This window comes from Giraffa tippelskirchi, chromosome 7 (genome assembly GCF_054371585.1).
Source record: "Giraffa tippelskirchi isolate mGirTip1 chromosome 7, T2T-mGirTip1v1.2.pri, whole genome shotgun sequence".
In the NCBI taxonomy this organism is placed as follows: domain Eukaryota; kingdom Metazoa; phylum Chordata; class Mammalia; order Artiodactyla; family Giraffidae; genus Giraffa; species Giraffa tippelskirchi.
The window spans coordinates 2,799,723-2,819,882 of NC_137281.1; the positions used below are offsets into that span (position 1 = coordinate 2,799,723).

A 20,160-nucleotide genomic window follows, 5' to 3' on the forward strand; every position below is an offset into this window, starting at 1 on the left:
GACCATAAAGAAGGCTGAGCACTGAAGAACTGATGCTAATTGTGGTTTTGAAGAAGACGCTTGAGAATCCCTTGGACGGCAAGGACTTTAGGATCAAACCAATCAATCCTAAAGGAAAGCAATCCCAAATATTCATTGGAAGGACTGAGGCTGAAGCTGAAGCTCCAATACTTTGGCCACCTGATGCCAAGAGCCGACTCATTGGAAAAGACCCTGATGCTGGGAAAGACTGAAGGCAAAAGGAGAAGGGGGCAGCAGAGAATGAGATGCTTGGATGGCATCACGGACTCAGTGGACATGAATCTGAGCAAACTCCGGGAGAGAGTGGAGGACAGAGGAGCCTGGCATGCTGCCGTCCATGGGTCACAGAGTCACACGAGACATAGTGACTGAACAGTCCCAACGAAATCTATATTTTTAAGGAGGCACATTCATCACTCCAGCCCAGGACCAGTCTAACCCATCTTCACTTCTCAAGGTGCCCACGTGCTTGGAGATCCGCTTCTGCCAGTTGATGCTGGGCTCATGGAGATCAGGAAAGGTGAGCTTTGAAGCCTGAGAGGGCATCTCTTTCTCCTCCCTCAGCTCGGCCCCTCTCCCTTCTTTGTTTACCCCCATTTGCTTCCATTTTCCCAATTACAACGATAAGGCGGGATCTCCAGTCTGCCTTTCCTGTCTGCCTTCTCCATCCCATTTTGTACAACAGGTACAGAATCAGGAGGCAGGGAGAAAGGACGGAATTCGAGCTACACTAACACCTGTGTTCCTGAGGCAAACGATGTCCTTTCTGTTCTCACCTTCCATTGGCCAAAAGGAGGGGTCGATAACTCCTTCTCAGTAATACATGAGCTCATGAAATCATTCTACAGATTTTTTTTAAAATTTTTTTAATTTGGACCATTTTAAAGTCTTTATTGAATTTGTTACCATATTGCTTCTGTCTTATGTTTTGGATTTTTTGGCCCCAAGGCATGTGGGATGTTAGCTCCCTGACCAAGGACTGAACCCACATCCCCAGCTTTAGAAGGTGGTGCCTTAACCACTGGACCAGCAGGGAAGTCCTCATTCTAGGAATTCATCAGTACCAGAGTTCTCTCACCCCGAGTCAGGAACAGGAACAAAAGCTTCCGAGCATGGATGTGATCTTTCGGAGAAGGTCCACCCCCTTCCACTCTTCCTGGTCCGGGGATGGGGTGACCAACCGCCCTGAGACATCACCCACCTGGGCAAGGATATACTCTGCCCCCTCGGGCTCAGTCCTCAACCACTAGAAACTGGTTCTCACCCCTCGCTTCCTCTGAAGCTGTTTTTGTAACATAATAAGTTTCCTGGAACTCTCAGTGGACACCTCTCAGGCCTTATCTTTGCTCTTCTGTTAATTAAATATGACCACTTCCTCCTTGAAAAAGTCACCTCACTGGCTTTCTCGGACCCCTCCCCCTACTCACTCTGACTCTCCCTACACCACCGGGTTTGGGGGGCTCTCCAGGGCCAGAGTTTTGAGTTTCTATGGTGGAGCTAATGTTTCTCTGGACACAAGTCTGGGATGACTTCATTTAACGCCACGGTTTCGATTTCTCTACAATCAGATGCCCAAATCTGTTTCTCTTCTGATTACAGTCACATTGGTGGTGGGTGGGGGATGGGGGTGGGGATGGGGGAGGGGGAGGGATGGGAGTTAGGGCCTCAGTATGTGCATTCGAGGGGGACACAATTCAGCCCATAGCAGGGACCGTCCTGAACTTGGTGTTGAGTGGCACCCCTGGCCTCTATGCACTATATGCCCAGACCACCACCCACCTAACCTATTACAACCAAAAAGTCTCCATGAGCTGAGTTGAGCGTGCGTGTGTGCTCAGTCGTGGCCAACTCTTTGTGACCCCGTGGACCGTAGTGTGCCAGGCTCCTCCGTCCATGGGATTTTCCAGGCAAGAATACTGGAGTTAGTTGCCATTTCCTTCTCCCCAGGGGATCTTCCTGACCCAGGGATCGAACCTGCATCTCCTGCATTGGCAGGCAGGTTCTTTATCACCATGCCACATGGGAGAAGTTTCCATGGACATTGCCAAGTGTCCCCCTGAGGACAAACTGAGGAGCTACCCAGTTAAGAGCCCCTGGTTTGGAAGGATATAAATAGGGGTGATGGAAGAAGGTGGCTGTGATGGGGGAGGGACCTCCATGAGATCTGGTGGTCAGCTAGGTGAGAACGTGTTGGCTGTGCTGAGAAGGACGGCCACGTGAAACGCTGAAACACCTCCCAGACCCTCACCCCCCAGGCAGAAACAGCCACAGGTGCAGGGCTCGAGGCAGAGGAGAGGCAGGACACCCCGCATGACTGGGACAGAGCGAGCTGGGGGAAACCCAACTGAAAGGTGAGCCCAGGGGTCTTTACTTTTATTCTGGCTGCACTGGACCCTCACTGCGGCACGGGGGCTCTTTGTTGTGGCTCGCTGACATCTCCAGGTGCAGAGCACGGGCTCTGGGCTGTGCAGGCTTAGTTGCCCTGCGGCATGGGGATCTCAGTCCCCCAACCAAGGGTCAAACCCACATCCCCTGCATTGGAAGGCAGTTTCTTAACACGCTTAACACCACCAGAGAAGGCCCCAGAAGCGGCTTTTGCCATCACCTTGTGCAAAACGAGAGAGTTAAATAATTATAACCTCGGGGGAGGGACTCGCCTTCCCGAACCTGGATCTCCTGGCTCGTACACACAGCCCCGGAAGAGAGCCCTGGTGAGGTGAACCCCAAAGTCAAGAGTTTGCCTCCACCTCGAGGCATCAAGGGGCCCCCACCTTCTCTCTGGGACTCACCAAGTCTCAGCAGGGGGTGAGAGGAGGAGACATGATTCTGGAACCGTTCCGGTCCTCTGGCCCCAGCAGAGCTGAGCTACAGTGGGACCGAGGCTGAGGGGGAGGAGTCCAGGAGAGGAACCAGATGCAGAGGGGGAGGCCCACCTAATACCACGAGGCTGAGGTTTTTAACACCAGCCAAAGGAAGAGTCACACCCCAACCTAGATCTCTACCCAGCCGGGGACCTGTGGGAGGTGCGACATCCTGAAGGCAACACTTGTTCTCCATCTGCCATGGGGTTTTCAGCCTCTGGGTGATGACTGTTGTGGGACTGTGGTGTGTGCTGTAGGAGGTTTCACAGCACTCTTGGTCTGTGCCCATGAAAAGTTCATAGCACAGCCAGTTGTGACATTCCCCCAAAATCCAGAGTAGTCAAATCCATAGAGACAAAGTAGATAAATGGGTGTGGGGTTACCTTTTGGGGAGATGTAGACATCAAGGCTATGGTTTTTGCAGTAGTCATGTATGGATGTGAGAGTTGGACTATAAAGAAAGCTGAGCACCAAAGAATTGATGCTTTTGAACTGTGGTGTTGGAGAAGTCTCTTGAGAGTCCCTTGGACTGCAAGGAGATCCAACCAGTCCATCCAAGAGGAAATCAATCCTGAATATTCATTGGAAGGACTGATGCTGAAGCTGAAACTCCAATAGTTTGGCCACCTGATGCAAAGAGCTAACACATTTGAAAAGACCCTGAGGCTGGGAAAGATTGAAGGTGGAAGGAGAAGGAGACGATAGAGGATGAGATGGTTGGATGGCATCACCGACTCAGTAGACATGAATTTGAGTAAACTCCAGTAGTTGGTGATGGGCAGGGAGGACTGGCGTGCTGCAGTCCATGGGGTTGCAAAGAGTCGGACATGACTTGAGCGACTGAACTGAACTGAGATATTCTGGAACTAGATGGTGGTGATAGTCACAACAATGGTGTGAATACCCTGAATGCGGCTCAACTGTGTACTTTAAGATGATGAAAACGGTAACGTTGATGTGATGTGTATTGCCCCACAATTTTTTAAGTCTCCAGACTTTGCCAGACTCGGGGCGGGGGGGCGGTGGGCAAAATCAGGCTTAGTTGAGGACCACTGTCTTATTCTGTAGCAGTGAATAGCTAGACTGTAGGCTCTCTCAACCTCAGCACTATTGCAATTCTCGGTGGGGTAGTTTTTTGTTGTGGTGGGGCTGTTCCGTGCATGGTGAGATGTCAAGCAGCACCCCTGGTCTTTACCCACTGAATGTCAGGAGCGCCCCCTCGTTGTACCAAAAAAAAAAATACCTGCACACACCGCCCAGTGTCCTTGGGGGCAAAATATCCCCCCTAGTGAGAACCACTGATCCTCAGTGTCCTAAACTCCATAAGACTTTTTAAAAAATTCCTGCACAAAGTGAGCTAGAAGACAAGTCACAGGCTTTCCAATTTGTAAGAACTTTGTTTTCAAAACTCAGCCTGCTTCTCAGAGGCCATGCCATATAGGGTCATTGAGTCCTCTTACTGTTTTCTTTTTATAAATAGATAAAAGTAACAAGACAGCTGGGAGCGGGGTGAACTGCCGCAAAGTGTCCATCAGAATGTATTTCAAATACCCAGCAGAGGGTGTGACCCAGACACTGTCAATCACAACCTCCCTTGATTATGTTTTTATCATTTTTCAAAAACGTAAATCCTACCCGTGAGCTTTGTACTCAAGTAGAAGGCTGAATTTTAACTCACTCAGCCTTGCCTCAAGTAACCTGAGCACCCCGATCCATACTCAATTCCTCCATCATCTAGTCCCTTGAAATCCTTACCTAGCTGTATCCCACTAAACACTGGGATCCAAAAGTCTTATTTAAGTTACGACAAGGGGCTTCCCTGGTGGCTCAGTGGTGAAGAATCCACCTGCCAATGCAGGAGATGCAGGTTTGATCCCTGGGTGGGGAAGATTTCCTGGAGGAGGAAATGGCAACCCACTCCAGAATTCTTGCCTGGGACACCCCATGGACAGAGGAGCCTGGCGGGCTACGGTCCATGGGGTCACAAAGAATGGACATGACTGAGCGCACACACCTAGGGAGGAAAAACAGAAGGAATGCACAGAACCATCATCAACTTTGTAATATTTTTTCCTAGACTAAGTACGCCAGGAATGAAGTTCACTCTAAGCTAGCTGTTGGGTGTGTGAATAAATACAGCACCAAACAAAGTGCTTTGCCTTTTATTATCCTTGTGAGAGAGAACATTTTAACATCAAGTGGGTACGTGACTTGTGCGGATATTCCCAGAAACCAGAGAGTGAAAAACCAGTGCTCAGTTCTACATTCTGATCCAGTGATTGACATCTGACGTTCTGGCCTTCATGAACGAGATGTCTTAGAGATATGGGATCAGCGCCTTTGGGGACACCTAAGAGAAATAGCTCAGCACGTTCAGGAAAAGAAGTCGCAACAGGAGCATCTGGTTGTTCTGGCATCATCCCATTCGATGGTCAGTCTGGGATTGTTCTCCTTCACATCCTTCAGCAGCCTCCGGATTTCCACGGTAGATTTGTCCATCTTCAGCCTGAGCGTCTTTAAGGAGCCATTGTTCTGCTTTAAAGCCTTAAGGAGCAGCATGATGCCACTATGTCCCCACGTGTTCTCACCCAAGTCCAGCGTTTCCAGGCTCCGGCTGCCGGCTAGAGCAGAGGCGAGATACTGACAGCTGAAGGGGGTGAGGGAGCAGCCCCAGAGCCTGTTGAGGAAGTAGAGAAAGCCACTCCTGTAAGCGTGTTCTTAACGGAGAACCTACCGGGTGGCCAGGCGCACCCTTACTCCCTGGGGACCTAGCAGGGAAAACATGAAAGTTATTTTCTTCGTGCAGCTTATTTTAGCCACATCAGGTCCTGTTGTCTTGAAGATGGGATAACAGTATTGGAATAAATACGGAACCTAGAAGGGTGGTACTCACGAACCTGCCTGCAGGGCAGCAATGGAGACGCAGACAAAGAACAGACTTGTGGACACAGTGGGGGAAGGAGAGAACAGGACGAATGGAGAGAGCAGCACTGAAACATACGTTACCGGATGTAAACTTAGAGAGCCAGCGAGACTTTACAGTGTGACACGGGCAGCTCAAATCCGGTGCCCGGCGACAGCCTAGAGGGGTGCAATGGGCTGGAAGGTGGGAGGCAGGTTCCCGAGAGAGGGAACCTATACCTATGGCCGATTCATGCCCATATATGGCAGAGACAAACGCGGTGTATAGTAAAGCAATTATCCTCCAATTAAAGATAAAAGTTTTAAAGTATTAAATAAACAATTTAAAAAAAAAGAAAGAGTGGCTCATAACTAATTATGGGATCCCACAGACTCTTGTTGGAGAAGGCAACGGCAACCTACTCCACTATTCTTGCCTAGGAAGTCCCACGCCAGAGTCTGAGCCTGGTGGGCTACAGTCCACAGGGTGGCAAAGAAGCGGACATGACTTAGCAACTGAGCACACAGACTCTTGTAGGCTATTATGTTGGGTTTGCCAAAAAAGTTTATTGGGGTTTTTCTGAAAGATGTTATGGAAAAACCCAAGCGAAAAAAAAGCCAACGCAAAAAACCTTCAGATTTTTATCCACAGTGACCCAACGAACTTTTGTGTCTTGAAAGACACGTGCTGTGGCCTGGCTTGCAAGTTGAAAGACATCTCAGGGTGATGGGTTGAGACTCAACATCAAGAAATCAAGAATCAAAACCCGCAGACTAGTTCAGAGACAATGCCATAATCTCTTACGATGTACTGACTGAGGCAAGTCAGCCAGAAAAAGACATATCATACGATAATGTTTATATGTGGAATCCAAAGAAATAGTACAAAAGGGCCTACACAAAACAGAAGTTGAGCCACAGATATAGAAAATAAATTTGGTTACCAGAGGGGGAACAAGGCTGTGGAGGTTTAAATTTGGAGCTTGGGATTGATACAGACACACTACTATATATAAAACAGATAACTAATAAGGACCTACCGTATAGCACAGGGAACTCTACTCAATACTTTGTAATAACCTATATAGGAAAAGATAACTAAAAAAGAGGGGATATATGTGTAGCTGATTCAATTTGCTGTACAGTAGACATTAGCACAACATTGTAAATCAACTATACTCAATAATTTTTTTAAAAAAAAAGAAAGAAAGAAAATGAGCTACAATGCCATGAAAAGACAAAATTTCAGTTGTTCATTGCTCGCAAAAAAGGAAAACCGAAAATATTTTCAAACATCTTTAAAATGAAGAAAATGACTTACCCTAGACATTTCAGGTTACAATTTGGTTTCTTCAAAGCTTCATAGAGAAAACACAGTCCAGTGGCTATGGGGTTGAAACCCAGGTCCAAGCTGGTGAGGCTGGAGTTACCTTGGAGAAGCTTTGAGATGTACTTGCAGCCATGTCTGTTTATGTTGCAATGACGCAGCCTGCAGAGACAGTTGCATGAAGAAATTCGATTATCCCTCTGTGACACACACCCTATGACATGGCGGTTACATCCAGCTACTAATATTTGTTTTCTATCTCAAGTCACATGCTTTCAGGTAGGCTTGTGCATAAAGACATGTAAACGGGAGGACTTCCCTGGTGGCCCAGTGGTTAAGAATCTGCCTTGCAATGCAGGGGACGCAGGTTCGATCTTTGGTCAGGGGAACTAAGACCCCACATGCTGTGGAGCAACTAGCACCCCTCCACCCCGCACTGAAACTACTGAGCCCGCACTCCACAATGCAGCCAAATTAAATAAATACAGTAAAAAAAAAAAAAAAACATGTACACGGAATGATGAGCATTTCCCTGCCTAGGAAATGCATTTCCCTACTACCCTGCCTAGGGGTAGAGTGTTCAGCTGGCCTATTCTGCCCGCTTTCATTTTGGAGAAAAAACACACACCTAAGATACAGACTTTCCTTCCATGACAGCATGTCATGCAGCTGAAGGGGTCTGGGTTCAGGCTCCTTTCTTTCCTGCACGATCAGGTCTTTGGGATTTCATGCTCCCTGTCTCGTGTTATATTTCAAGCCCTGTATTTGTCCCAGCATAACACGGTACACCAAAATCTCCACATTCCTGACATTGAGAGGCTGTGTTTCTCATTTAAACACTGGAGACTCTCCAACAAGCTGAGACACCTACAAATCCTTCTGACCACAGAGAAGGGTGTTCTCATGATACAACTAGACAGGTCTCCCCTGAATACCTTGTGCCCCGTGCATGGTGTAACAGCAACAGGGTAGATAGAGTCTGAAGTGACGTGACAATGAGCAGGTGGATAGTAACTAGACCAAAAGATGCCATGATTTGTACTGTGTGAGACCCTAAAAAAGTCATACTTGAACCTGGGGAGCTTGGGGAGAGGAGCTGAAGCAAAATCTAAAATTCCGAGTTTTGACAGCCTACAAAATGGAGGTTTGGTCAAACAATGCCATTATGTTTTTAAGATAATGATCGTTGACAACTCGATGTATACAGGGGGCTTCACACCTACTACAAAGATGTGACCATGGGCAAACTCAGTGACTAAACTTTGGTTTTCTAATTAGCTAATTAGCGCAACAAATAAAGGCAACTATGGCATGTGCTTGTAAGGATTTTTTAAAATTCTTGTAAAATTTAGTAGAATACCTGATGCACAGTAAGTACTAACTAAATATCATACACTTTTTGTTGATTAGACACCTAAATCAACTCTGCCTTTAGAACAGGGATTCTAATGTACACGCTGCAATATTTAAGACACACAACCAGCAAGGTCCCACTGTCCATCCAGCACAGGGGACTCTGCTCAGCACCGTGTGGCAGCCTGGATGGGAGAGGAGTTTGGGAGAATGGATACATGTATATGCATGGCTGAGTCCCTTCACTGTTCACCTGAAAATATCACGGCATTGTTAATTGGCTGTAACCCCCAACACGAAATTCAAAGTTTTGAAAACAACCATCACAACATTGTCAGTTGGCTATATTCCAATATAAAATAAAGTTTAAAAAGTAAAAATCTAGGAGGCTAGATGTCATGTTAAGCATTCTTACAATAAAATTAGTAATCACAATGAAAATAGATTTTTAAAAATTCAAAAAAAATGAAAATGATAAATTTTTAAAAATTCAAAAAAAAAAAAACAAAACCAAAACAGGGCAATCTGTGTGACATCATCCAGGAAGTTTATATTCTTCTAATGAACGCTATTGAGGCAGAAATGATCTTTTCCCTTTCTCTCTCTGCCACTATAAACTGAATTCCTGATGCTGCTTTCCAGTCTTAAACCCTACTGTGTAACTCAATCCACTCCCAATTGCTGGCAGATGTCATGGGAATTTTCAGAATATCCACAGAACATCAGACCTGAGAATTAACCGCTTATCTTGAATTCTCAGAATAGAAAGAGGCTGGCAGGTCAACCTTAGTCTTTAAAGACATGCAGACATCAGCGTCTGTTTCTATCTGTTCTTTTCCTAATTTCCACCAGGATCTTGCTGGTTTCATTCAAGGGGAATTCTTAAGTGTTCCAGGGTCTGTCCTACTTGAATCCAGGTGTGTATACGTACATACAACACACAGACACACACACACACACACAGAAGCCAGCAGGGGCTTACACCAAGGTCTGCAGCTGACATTCGGGGTAACTCAAGCCCTCACACAGAATCTTCACCCCGCCATCCCCGAGGTCATTCTTGGCCAAGCACAGGTGGGTCAACCTCTGGTTGACAATCAAAGCAGAAGACAGCTCCTTACAACAGGCTTCTGTAAGCTGACAGTTCTCCAGTCTGCAAAAGAGCACCACATATGTGGTGAGACATTCCCAAAGTTCAAACTTCTCAGCTGACAGCCCTTCTTGAGAGTCCCCACCCGCTCTAGTCTATGCTAGTGATCAAAGCCTGAAGGACCAGGAATGAGAGACAGGCAGGCAAAATTCCCTGGTGGTCCAGTGGTTAAGACTCTGCACTCCCAATGCGAGGGGCCCAGGTTTGATCCCTGGTCAGGAAACTAAGATTCCACATGCTATAAGCAACTAAGACCCAGCACAGCCTAATTAATTAGTAGTATTTTTTAAATGCGGGCTTCCCTGGTGGCTCAGTGATAAAGAATCCACCTGCCAATGCAGGAGATGTGGATTTGATCCCTGAGAAGATCCTCTGAAGGAGGGCATGGCAACACACCCCAGTATTCTTGCCAGGAAAACCCCATGGACAGAGGGGTCTGGTGGGCTACAGCCCATTGGTCACAAAGAATCAGACACAGCTGAGCGCGCACACACACATTTTTTTTAAAGCGTGCATCACCCACCTGGGACTAGAAGAGGGAATGGGGACTCTCCCCCGGTAAGAAGCCCCACAGGCTTTGCCCTGTGAGTCTGGTCTCACCACTGCTCTTCTCTGTGTGACTCCAGGCCTAAGATGAAGATGCTCCCCGGGAAAAGAGGGACTTACGACAATTTCTGAAGGACGCACTTTGGGTGTCTCAGAGCCAAACACAGCATTTTGACACCCTCATCCAGGAACTCACTGGCCGTGAGGTCCAGGCATCTCAGGGACTGGTTGACTTTGAGTGCCGAGGAGAAGTCAGCCCACTGCCGAGTGGTGTCAGAACAAGACCCCAACCTGTGGGATAAATGGGGGCAAGTCATTCTTCTGGAAGGACAGAGACCCTGTCAGCTTATTTTCCTTCCCTGAAGACTGTATCTTTGACTCTCATCTCGTTCTACTCCAACACGTGTCAAACCCTGGCCTGAACTATTAGAAAACTCATCTCCTTTGTTTCCTCAAGTATCTCCATGCCCATCGGATCAGCGTCCAACCTCATCGCTAAGAAGAGAAAAACTCCATGATACAATTCTGCGTGAAGTTTCACCAACGCGGTCTGCTATTTCTCAAACCTCACCTTTTATATGATCATTTTTCTTGAGCTAAGTCTGTCCTAATTCCACTTACATTTTTTAGTTAATTTTTATTGGAGTATAGTTGCCTTTATGATGTTATACTAGTCTATTCTACAACAAAATGAATCAGTGATACATATCCATATATTCCCACCTTCCACTTAAATTTACATGTGATTCTATTGGAAAAAAGTTGATGCCTGATACTCAAACTTCAACTTCAGAAGTTATTAGGGAATATGCTAATTAAAACAAGGAGGAACAATTGGATACTTAGGCAGCTAGGTCCAAAGTTTGAAGTTTGTGTTGTCAGAATAATTGGAAACTTCTGTGGATCAAAATGAATGTGATACAGCTACTTTACAGAACACTGGGGCAATCCATTAATCCATCACATGGGGTCTGAAGCTCAGTTGCTCTTATAGATACAGATCAGAATACAGGACCTTAGGACAAGCTTGTTTGAATCATGGCTCTGCCCCTTACTACATTCACAATATTTACAAGTTGTTGCTGTTATTGCTGAGTCACTAAGTCATGTCTGACTCTTTGAGACTCCAGGAACTGCAGCAGACCAGGTTTCCCTGTCCTTCACTACCTCCCAGAGTTTGCTCAAGTTCACAAGTTAGTTGAACTTTTTAATATTCTTTTTTTCCTTCATCTGTATTTTGGGGAGAGAGGATACATTTTAGGTCAATCAAATAAAGAATATAATCAATCCATACTCTGCCTACTAGAATATATGTCATAAGTAAACCTGGAGTTCTTAAAAATCACTATCTTTCCTCCCTCAAAGTTTAACCTATAAAAAGGACACTGTAAATTCACTTAAATAATTTGAATACAAGGCAAAATGCGAAGTGTATCAAGTCAATGAGCAAAACTAGGAGACTGTGCACTGGCCGTTTGTCATGTTGGAGATTCAGCAATCCAGAAACAGCATTTATTGAGGGCAGGAGGAGAAGGGCGCAACAGAGGATGAGATGGTTGGATGGCATCACCAACTCAATGGACATGAGTTTGAACAAGCTCTGGGAGTTGGTGATGGACAGGGAAGCCTGGTGTGCTGCAGTACATGGGGTCACAAAGAGTTGGACACAACTGAGCAACTGACTGAACAGAGTAATAGTTTTTTTTTTTCTAATTGAATGAAATTCTGAGTGTTTCTTTGCATTCAGGGCTCACTATTCAATCCAGAAGACTAGCTGGCTGGGGGAAAATTATTGGCTGACATACCATCAATATTCTATTAATATCTGGGAATATGCTCCCCTGTTTTGCATGGTACCCAATCAGCATGGCAGTCCTCTGTTTTGTTCAGAACTCACAGCATCCTTTTCATACTGAGGACAGCAATGACATGAGATCTACCTCAGATACTGAAGATTACATCTTGGATGTTTCAGGATCTCACACAACAGCAGCAGCAGCATCTTATCACCATGGACACTGCCTTCCAGAACCAGGTGTGTCAGAGTCTTCTTACCAATGAAAGCCAGACAGAGGTCCCGGTAAGCACTGGCAGGGGAGACGTTTTTAATCCTGAAAGTGAAAGTGTTAGTCACTCAGTTGTGTCTGACTCTTGCAATCCCATGACTCTAGCTTGCCAGACTCCTTTGTCTATGGGATTCTCCAGGCAAGAATACTGGAGTAGGTAGCCATTCCCTTCTCCAAGGGAATCTTCCTGACCCGGGGATAGGGAATATAAAAAGAAGGGGTTCTGTTTTGGGTGTCGTAGACGGATGGTGCTGAGAACACAGAGTGCAAGAAGTCACAAGTCAAGATGGGGATAGGGAGACATTTCATGCAAAGATGGGCTCGATAAAGGACAGAAATGGTATGGACCTAACGGAAGCAGAAGAACTATACAAAACAATACACAGAAGAACTATACAAAAAATATCTTTACAACCAGATAACCATGATGGTGTGATCACTCACCTAGAGCCAGACATCCTAGAATGTGAAGTCAAGTGAGCCTTAGGAAGCATCACTACGAACAAAGCTAGTAGAGGGGATGGAATTCCAGTTGAGCTATTTCTAATCCTAAAAGATGATGCTGTGAAAGTGCTGTACTCAATATGCCAGCAAATCTGGAAAATTCAGCAGTGGCCACAGGACTGGAAAAGGTCAGTTTTCATTCCAATCCCAAAGAAAAGCAATGTCAAAAAATGTTCAAACTACCACACAACTGCACTCATCTCACACACTAGCAAAATAATGCCCAAAATTCTCCAAGCCAGGCTTCAACAGTACATGAACCATGAACTTCCAGATGTTCAAGCTGGATTTAGAAAAGACAGAGGAACCAGAGATCAAATTACCAACATCTGCTAGATCATCGAAAAAGCAAGAGAATACCAGAAAAACATCTACTTCTGCTTTATTGATTATGCCAAAGCCTTTGACTGTGTGGATCACAATAAACTGTGGAGAATTCTGAAAGAGATGGGAATACCAGACCACCTGACCTGCCTCCAGAGAAATCTGTATGCAGGTCAAGAAGCAACAGTTAGAACCAGACATGGAACAACAAACTGGTTCCAAATTGGGAAAGGAGTACATCAAGGATGTATATTGTCACCCTGCTTATTTAACTTATATGCAGAGTACATGACGTGAAATGCTAGGCTGGATGAAGAACAAGCTGGAATCAAGACTGCCGGGAGAAATATCAATAACCTCAGATATGCAGATGACACCACCCTTATGGCAGAAAGCAAAGAAGAACTAAAGAGCCTCTTGATGAAAGTGACAGAGGAAAGTGGAAAAAGTTGGCTTAAAACTCAACATTCAGAAAACGAAAATCATGGCATCTGGTCCCATCACTTCATGGGAAATAGATGAGGAAACAATGGAAACAGTGACAAACTTTATTTTCTTGGCTCCAAAATCACTGCAGATGGTGACTGCAGCCATGAAATTAAAAGACACTTGCTTCTTGGAAGAAAAGCTATGACCAACCTAGACAGCATATTAAAAAGCAGAGACATTACTTTGCCTACAAAGGTCTGTCTAGTCAAAGCTGTGGTTTTTCCATTAGTCAGGTATGGATGTGAGAGTTGGACTATAAAGAAAGCTGAATGTTGAAGAATTGATGCTTTTGAACTGTGGTGTTGGAGAAGACTCTTGAGAGTCCCTTGGACTGCAAGGAGATCCAACCAGTCCATCCTAAAGGAGATCAGTCCTGGTGTTCATTGGAAGGACTGATGTTGAAGCTGAAACTCCAGTACTTTGGCCACCTCATGTGAAGAGTTGACTCATCGGAAAAGACCCTAATGCTGGGTAGGATTGAGAGCAGGAGGAGAAGGGGACGACAGAGGATGAGATGGTTGGATGGCATCACTGACTCGATGGACATGGGTTTGGGTAGACTCCGGGAGTTGGTGATGGACAGGGAGGCCTGGTGTGCTGCGATTCATGGGGTCTCAAAGAGTCGGACACGACTGAGCAACTGAACTGAACTTTCTTTGCTTATGCTTATCTTCAGAGAAACTATCTCTATCCTTTTTTTATTGTAGGGGAACAAAAATTGTCACCCCAAAATGTGCCTTTGATGTGAAGATTATTTCAAGTTGAGAATAAACAAGGACTGAAATCACTTGGGAAGACACTTTGATCTTTCCCCTAACTTCCTGAAGAATTTAGATAGTTCTGTTCCTGTAACCAGGCTTCCCTTGGTGGCTCAGTGGTAAAGAATCCACCTGCCAATGCAGGAGATACAGATCTGATCCTTTGTCTACCAAACGTTTAATTTCCATCTCCAAGTGAATTGCCTTCCTCCCTTTGAAGTCCCAAATCACAACCTCATCATCCTTTATTGTCTTTAATGGAAGGTTATATTTAATGTGAGGATTTCAGTTACTGGGATAGTTGCTCAGTTTTTCTGGGTCTCTCCCATGTATAGATGCTATTATATGTTTGATTTTCTTTTCCTAATCTGTCTCATATCAATTTCATTTTCCAACCAGCCAGAAGTATAGAGAGAATTTTCTTTCTCTCAGACAGTATTACGTCCTTTATTTCTTTCAACATTCAGTCCACACACAACTTTTCCTCCTCCTCAATGCCTGACTTTTTCTGGTAAAAAATAAATCACTTCCTACTATATCCCCATGTAGTCATTTGCATTTCCACACACAGTTTTCATTCAAGCTACAGTAAGTTATGGACTATAAGTCAGCAAATAAGTTAGACTCCTTGAATGTATGGACCATTAAGGGCTGTGTGGGGAACTTTTCCAGTGGTCCAGTGGTTAAGAATCCACCTACCAATGCAGGGGACGCAGGTTTGATCCCTGGTCCAGGAACACTCCACATGCCATGGGACAACTAAGCCCATGCACCACAACTACTGAGCCTGCTCTCTAGAGCCCATGCTCTCCAACAAGAGAAGCTACCGCAATGAGAAGCCCCCGTTCTGCGCAACTAGAGAAAGCCTGAGCAGCAACAAAGACCCATCATAGCCATAAATAAGTAAATAAATCTTTTTTTTTTTTTAAGCAACCATTCCAATTCTTTGTATTCTGATCATCTGGCTGGATGGAGCCTGATTTGACATTCCAATACTGCTCTCACATTTTAAATCCCCATTGCAGTCCATCCTAAAGGAAATGAGTCGTGAATATTCATTGGAAGGACTGATGATGAAGCTGAAACTCCTATACTTTGGCCACCTCATGCGAAGAGCTGACTCACTGGAAAAGACCTTCGTGCTGGGAAAGATTGAAGGCAGGAGGAGAAGGGGACGACAGAGGATGAGATGGTTGGATGGCATCACTGACTCAACGGACGTGGGTTTGGGTAGACTCCGGGAGTTGATGATGGACAGGGAGGCCTGGTGTGCTGCAGTCCATGGGGCTGCAAAGAGTCAGACATGACTGAATTGAACTGCAGGATCAGCTGCCACTTACACGACTTTCTGGAGATGACAGGTGACGTGGGTTATCTGCTCACAAAGAATCCTCACTGAGGAGTGACTCAGGAAGCTTTCCTTCACATCCAGGAAGTTCAGGTTTTCATTTGAACTGAACACGGAGCAGAGATCTGCCCAGAGTTGGAGAGAATGATGGTCGTGCTGTGACCTAGGAGAAACACACAGACAGCAGCATCTATGAAAGAGAACCATCAACAAAAGGGCAGGGGTGGCGGAAAAACTGGTGAGCTCTTCAAAAGGTACAAACATCCGGTTGTAAGATAACAAAGTCCTTGGATGTAATGGATGGCATGGTGACTATATATAAAAACAAAATGTTTGAAAAGAACTGGCAGTGGGGGTGGAATTATATGAAATGTCTAGAGCGTGCTGAGCCCACATGTCAACAATGACACTAAAAGTAAGGTTGCAAAGCCCCCATTCCTCATCTGAACATCGTGTTTCTCAGCTTTAATGATGACATGGCAGGAAGAAATTTCAGTGACAATTCAGACCCTAAACCAGAAGGAGTCAGAGGTGACTCTGTCCTCTTCCTAAAACAGTGTGAAGCTGAAAATGGGAGAAAAAATGAGTTCTTACGTCTCATTCTGAGGGTCTGGTTTCAATGCGGGATCATTCTCCAGGAATATCTTCTTTCCTACCTGCAGTGAGATCTTCTGTAAGTTGGTACAATGTTTAAGGCAGAAGGAAGACTGCATCATTTCAGATGTATTCGTCAAGTGAATGGACATCTCCTTGACGTGGGCCATGGCATCTTTCACCAGCTGCTCCTCCTGAGACTCGTAGAGACAGCTCAGGACCTCCTTTGTGTCCGCCACCGAGAAGGATTTCTTCCCATGGGGCATCAACGTGTATTTCAGTAGCTCCCGCTTGATCTCCGTTGATACCAGACAGCCGAAAGTCGCCTCCAGCTCCATGGCCCTTCTTTCGTTGCAGAGGCCAAACAGGAAGTACCCGACGTGGGTCAGGGTGGGGTTCTGCAGCCTCTCCTCCTTGGACAGCAGTTTCTGCACATCCCCAACGTGCCACCGGCGGCCACCCGCCCCTTCCTCCTCCTGCTCTTCCGGCTCCAAGACATAGAACACGGCGGCCAGGAACTGCTGGACGCTGAGATGGATGAAGGAGCAGCAGCCCTCGCCGTCTTCGCTCTTCTGGAGAATATGCCTGTCCAGGAAAGGACAGAGGGCAGGCGGGTCCACCCCAAGTCGCCTGAGGTCTTCCCCATCGAACACAGAGCTCCGCGTCCACACGCCCTCGGCAGCCAGGAGGCACAGGGCCTTGAGCGGAGCCTGGAGGCCCCGCCTGGGGCCGCTGCCGTGCGGCGGGGGGAAGCGGCTGCAGAGGAAGTGCAGGAACAGGGCCGTGGTGGTCTGGCAGGCGGCGGCGGGGTCCTCCCCCCTCTCCATCTGCTGTCTCAGACAGGCGCAGACCAGCCAGCACACGCAGGGCGCCGAGCCCAGCCGGAACAGAGCTGCGTTGTTCTTCATCAGGTCGAAAGCTCGCAGGGCCTGACGCTCCTCTTCAAAGTGTTTCAAGAAATAGGCCTTCCGGTCCTCCTCCAAGAACCCCTCGATCTCTAGGAAGAGCGGCTGTTCAGTCAAGAGCCGCAGCTCCTGCAGGGCGCTCGGTCGGGTGGTGATGAGTAAGGTGGCCTTGGGTAGCATCTTTCTCTTCAGTAAACTCCCCAGGAGGACGGGCACCGGCTTCTGCTTCTTCCAGTCGCCACATATGTCGTGGGTGAGCGCCCCCGAGGGGACCTTCAGCTCGTCAAAACCGTCGAGGATGAACAGGACTTTCTGTGCCTGGGTGAGGATCGCCGGTATGTCACCCTGCACATGTGGCCAGTTGGCAGATATCAGCTCTGCAAAGGTGCACGTCCCCCTGTGGTTGAGCCCCTTGCAGCTGAGATAGAAAGCGGAGTTGGAGGTCTCTTCCAGGTCATCCTGCGTCCAGTCCAGCATCAGCTCCTTGGCCAGCGTGGTTTTCCCGACGCCAGCAGGACCATGCAGCACCATCGTGAGTGGGGTGGACTGTGTAAGTGCCTGCGGGTTCAGGCGTGTTATCAGCTTGGGGCTTCTCTGGGTGATGTTGTAGGGGAAACCACCGTTATCTCCTGACCACAGTATATCCTTCCAGACGGAGAATTTCTCCATCACGTTTCCGTCTCTCCTCTTCACCTGTATTGATGTGTAAGGGGAGAGCATTGAGGTGAAAGTGATTATACTCAACTGGAACATTCATACTGTAAAGGACCAGCGTTAGGGAGGAAAAAACAGGCTTCCCCCCTCCTGGGTTTTTCTGACTGGTCTAAGAATTAAATTGACATGAGATGGATTAACAAGAGAATAAAAAAACATTTTAATAACATATACAAGAACAAGAACCCAGGGAAACTGAATTAACTCACCAAAATGGCTGAAACCCTCCCCTTAAAAATTTTCTTCAGCTTAAACAAAAAGAGGCTGCTGAAGGTAATAGCTTGGAACTCAAAGGGGAGGAGGGAAATACAGGTGAAGATGGAAAAGCAGATGTTTGGTAAAGCACCGTTTGTGAGGCCAGCAGAGACGTCGGGACCCAGGGCAGACTCTGAGCACCAAGTCCTGCTGGTCTCTCTCGCTGTCCTCCACCCATGTTCTTTGCAGACATCTCTGGTGACAGAGACCCTGTTCCCAGAATGATGGTTGTTGTTTTAGTCTCTCAGTCGTGTCCGACTCTTTGCGACCCCATGGACTATAGCCTACCAGGCTCCTCCGTCCATGGAATTCTCCAGGCAAGAATACTGGAGTGGGTTGCCATGCCCTTCTCCTCTTAACCCCTATCCCAGGCCTATAAAATCAGTAACCCTGGAGATGGGCTCAGGAAACTGTTTTTAACAAACCTTCCAGGTGATTATGATAAATGTTAGTTACAGGATCATGGGCATAGGGAAACCAAGACCCAGCTTCTCACAGTTGCTCAAGTTGAAGCCAAGATTATATCCAGGAATTTAACTCAAAAATCTGTGCTCTCAATCACTGACATTTCCTCTGTGAAGTGAAAATCACTCAGTCATGTGACCCCATCGACTATACAGTCCATGGGATTCTCTAGGCCAGAATACTGGAGTGGGTAGCCTTTCCCTTCTCCAGGGGATTGTCCCAACCCAGGGATCGAACCCAGGTCTCCCGCATTGCAGGTGGATTCTTTACCAGCTGAGCCACCAGGAAAGCCCAAGGATAATGGAGTGGGTAGCCTATCTCTTCTCCAGCGGATCTTCCCGACTCAGGAATCAAACCAGGGTCTCCTGCATTGCAGGTGGGTTCTTTACCAACCGAGCTTTCAGGGAAGCCTCAGTGAAACAAGAAGCAAATAAACGAAAATCCTTACATCCTCATGCATTAAATGGGCAACACTCAGGGATGATTCACAAAATAAAAAACATGGTTTAGTAAGTACACGGTGGGGTGGGGTGGAGGTACACCCAATCAGAAGATCTATTATGCAAAATATTTCAAAATACAACATATGATAAGGGCTCATGATTGTTAGAAGATATTTAACATAAAAACACTCATGCAGGGACTTCCCCAGTGGTCCAGTGGCTGGGACCTTGCCTTCCGATGCAGGGGGCGCAGGTTCAATCCCTGGTCAGGGAGCTAAGATCCTACATGCCTCATGGCCAAAAAAACCCAAAACATAAAAAAAGAAACAGAAGCAATATCATAACAAAGTCAATGAAGACTTAAAAATAGTCCACATCAAAAAAAAAAAAATTAAAATGTTCATGCTAAAATGCTAAATCAGAAGAGCACAATAATTGAAAAGCATCACCACACCTGAAATGTGCCAATTAAAGCAAGACAATCAGAAGGAAGAAAATTACATAGGAAGTCATTGGCAGGTACGCCTGTCCAAGTCTTTTCTCCACCTGATAAAGAGAGAGTTCAGCTTGAGGACTGCAAAAAATCCTTCTAAGGGACTTCCCTGGCACTCCAGTGGTTAGGACTTGGTGCTTCCACTGCAGGGGGCATGGGTTCCAAGATCCCACAGGCTGCTGTTTGGCCAAAAAAATAATGAAAGCCTCACACCAGCCATTAAAGCTTGCAGTGTTCAGTGCTACGGACTCCACCAATAATTGCCACTGACTTAAAAGACAAGACAGAGAAACAGGCTGGAGAGTCGGTACTCACCTCCCTCCAGCTAGGACTTAGTTGCAGCCTGTGGGTATTTCACACAAATGAAATCTCCAATAAGAAAAGTCCCCTGCCAGCCCGTGCTCTGGGATTGGCCCCAAGGCCCCAGGGTGAGGGCTGGACTTCCTGCCCAGGGTGAAATGGACCTCCTACTAACAGTGGCTGGTTCTCAATCTTGAAAATGTGACTCACATTGCAATCACCCAGGTCCTACCCTTGGTGATCCTAATTGAATTGGTCTGGGGTGGGCTTTAGGAAGCCAGGAGGCTTCAAAAGCTCCTCAGGTGATTCTTACATCCACCAGAGTCCTTGACCTTCGCCAATT

At 46.5% G+C, this 20,160-nt stretch overlaps 1 protein-coding gene and 1 non-coding gene across 2 annotated transcripts; one reads left to right on the plus strand and one right to left on the minus strand.

Moving 5' to 3' along the window:
- Positions 1–5,028: 5,028 nt before the first annotated feature.
- LOC145512175 (NACHT, LRR and PYD domains-containing protein 2-like) lies at positions 5,029–19,862 on the minus strand. Its single transcript, XM_081505799.1, has 8 exons — positions 19,833–19,862; positions 16,243–17,840; positions 15,641–15,811; positions 12,100–12,270; positions 10,280–10,450; positions 9,446–9,616; positions 7,105–7,272; positions 5,029–5,559 (listed from the first exon to the last, which is right to left on the minus strand). The coding sequence occupies exons 2-8, from the start codon at positions 17,814–17,816 to the stop codon at positions 5,256–5,258; spliced, it is 2,730 nt and encodes a 909-aa protein (XP_081361925.1). The 5' UTR covers positions 17,817–17,840; positions 19,833–19,862; the 3' UTR covers positions 5,029–5,255.
- Positions 9,764–9,836, plus strand: TRNAG-CCC (transfer RNA glycine (anticodon CCC)). The gene has a single exon. It is a non-coding gene; the product is annotated as a tRNA-Gly (tRNA).
- Positions 19,863–20,160: the final 298 nt, after the last annotated feature.

Bases quoted from the DNA above. Each gene is read 5' to 3' on its own strand.
- LOC145512175 (XM_081505799.1), bottom strand. From the start codon at position 17,816: ATGGAGAAATTCTCCGTCTGGAAGGATATACTGTGGTCAGGAGATAAC. The intron at 15,812-16,242 runs GTAAGAACTCAT...TGTTTCTCCTAG, and splicing joins CCAGACCCTCAGAATGAGAC to GTCACAGCACGACCATCATT. The intron at 10,451-12,099 runs GTAGATCTCATG...TTTATCCCACAG, and splicing joins TGTAATCTTCAGTATCTGAG to GTTGGGGTCTTGTTCTGACA.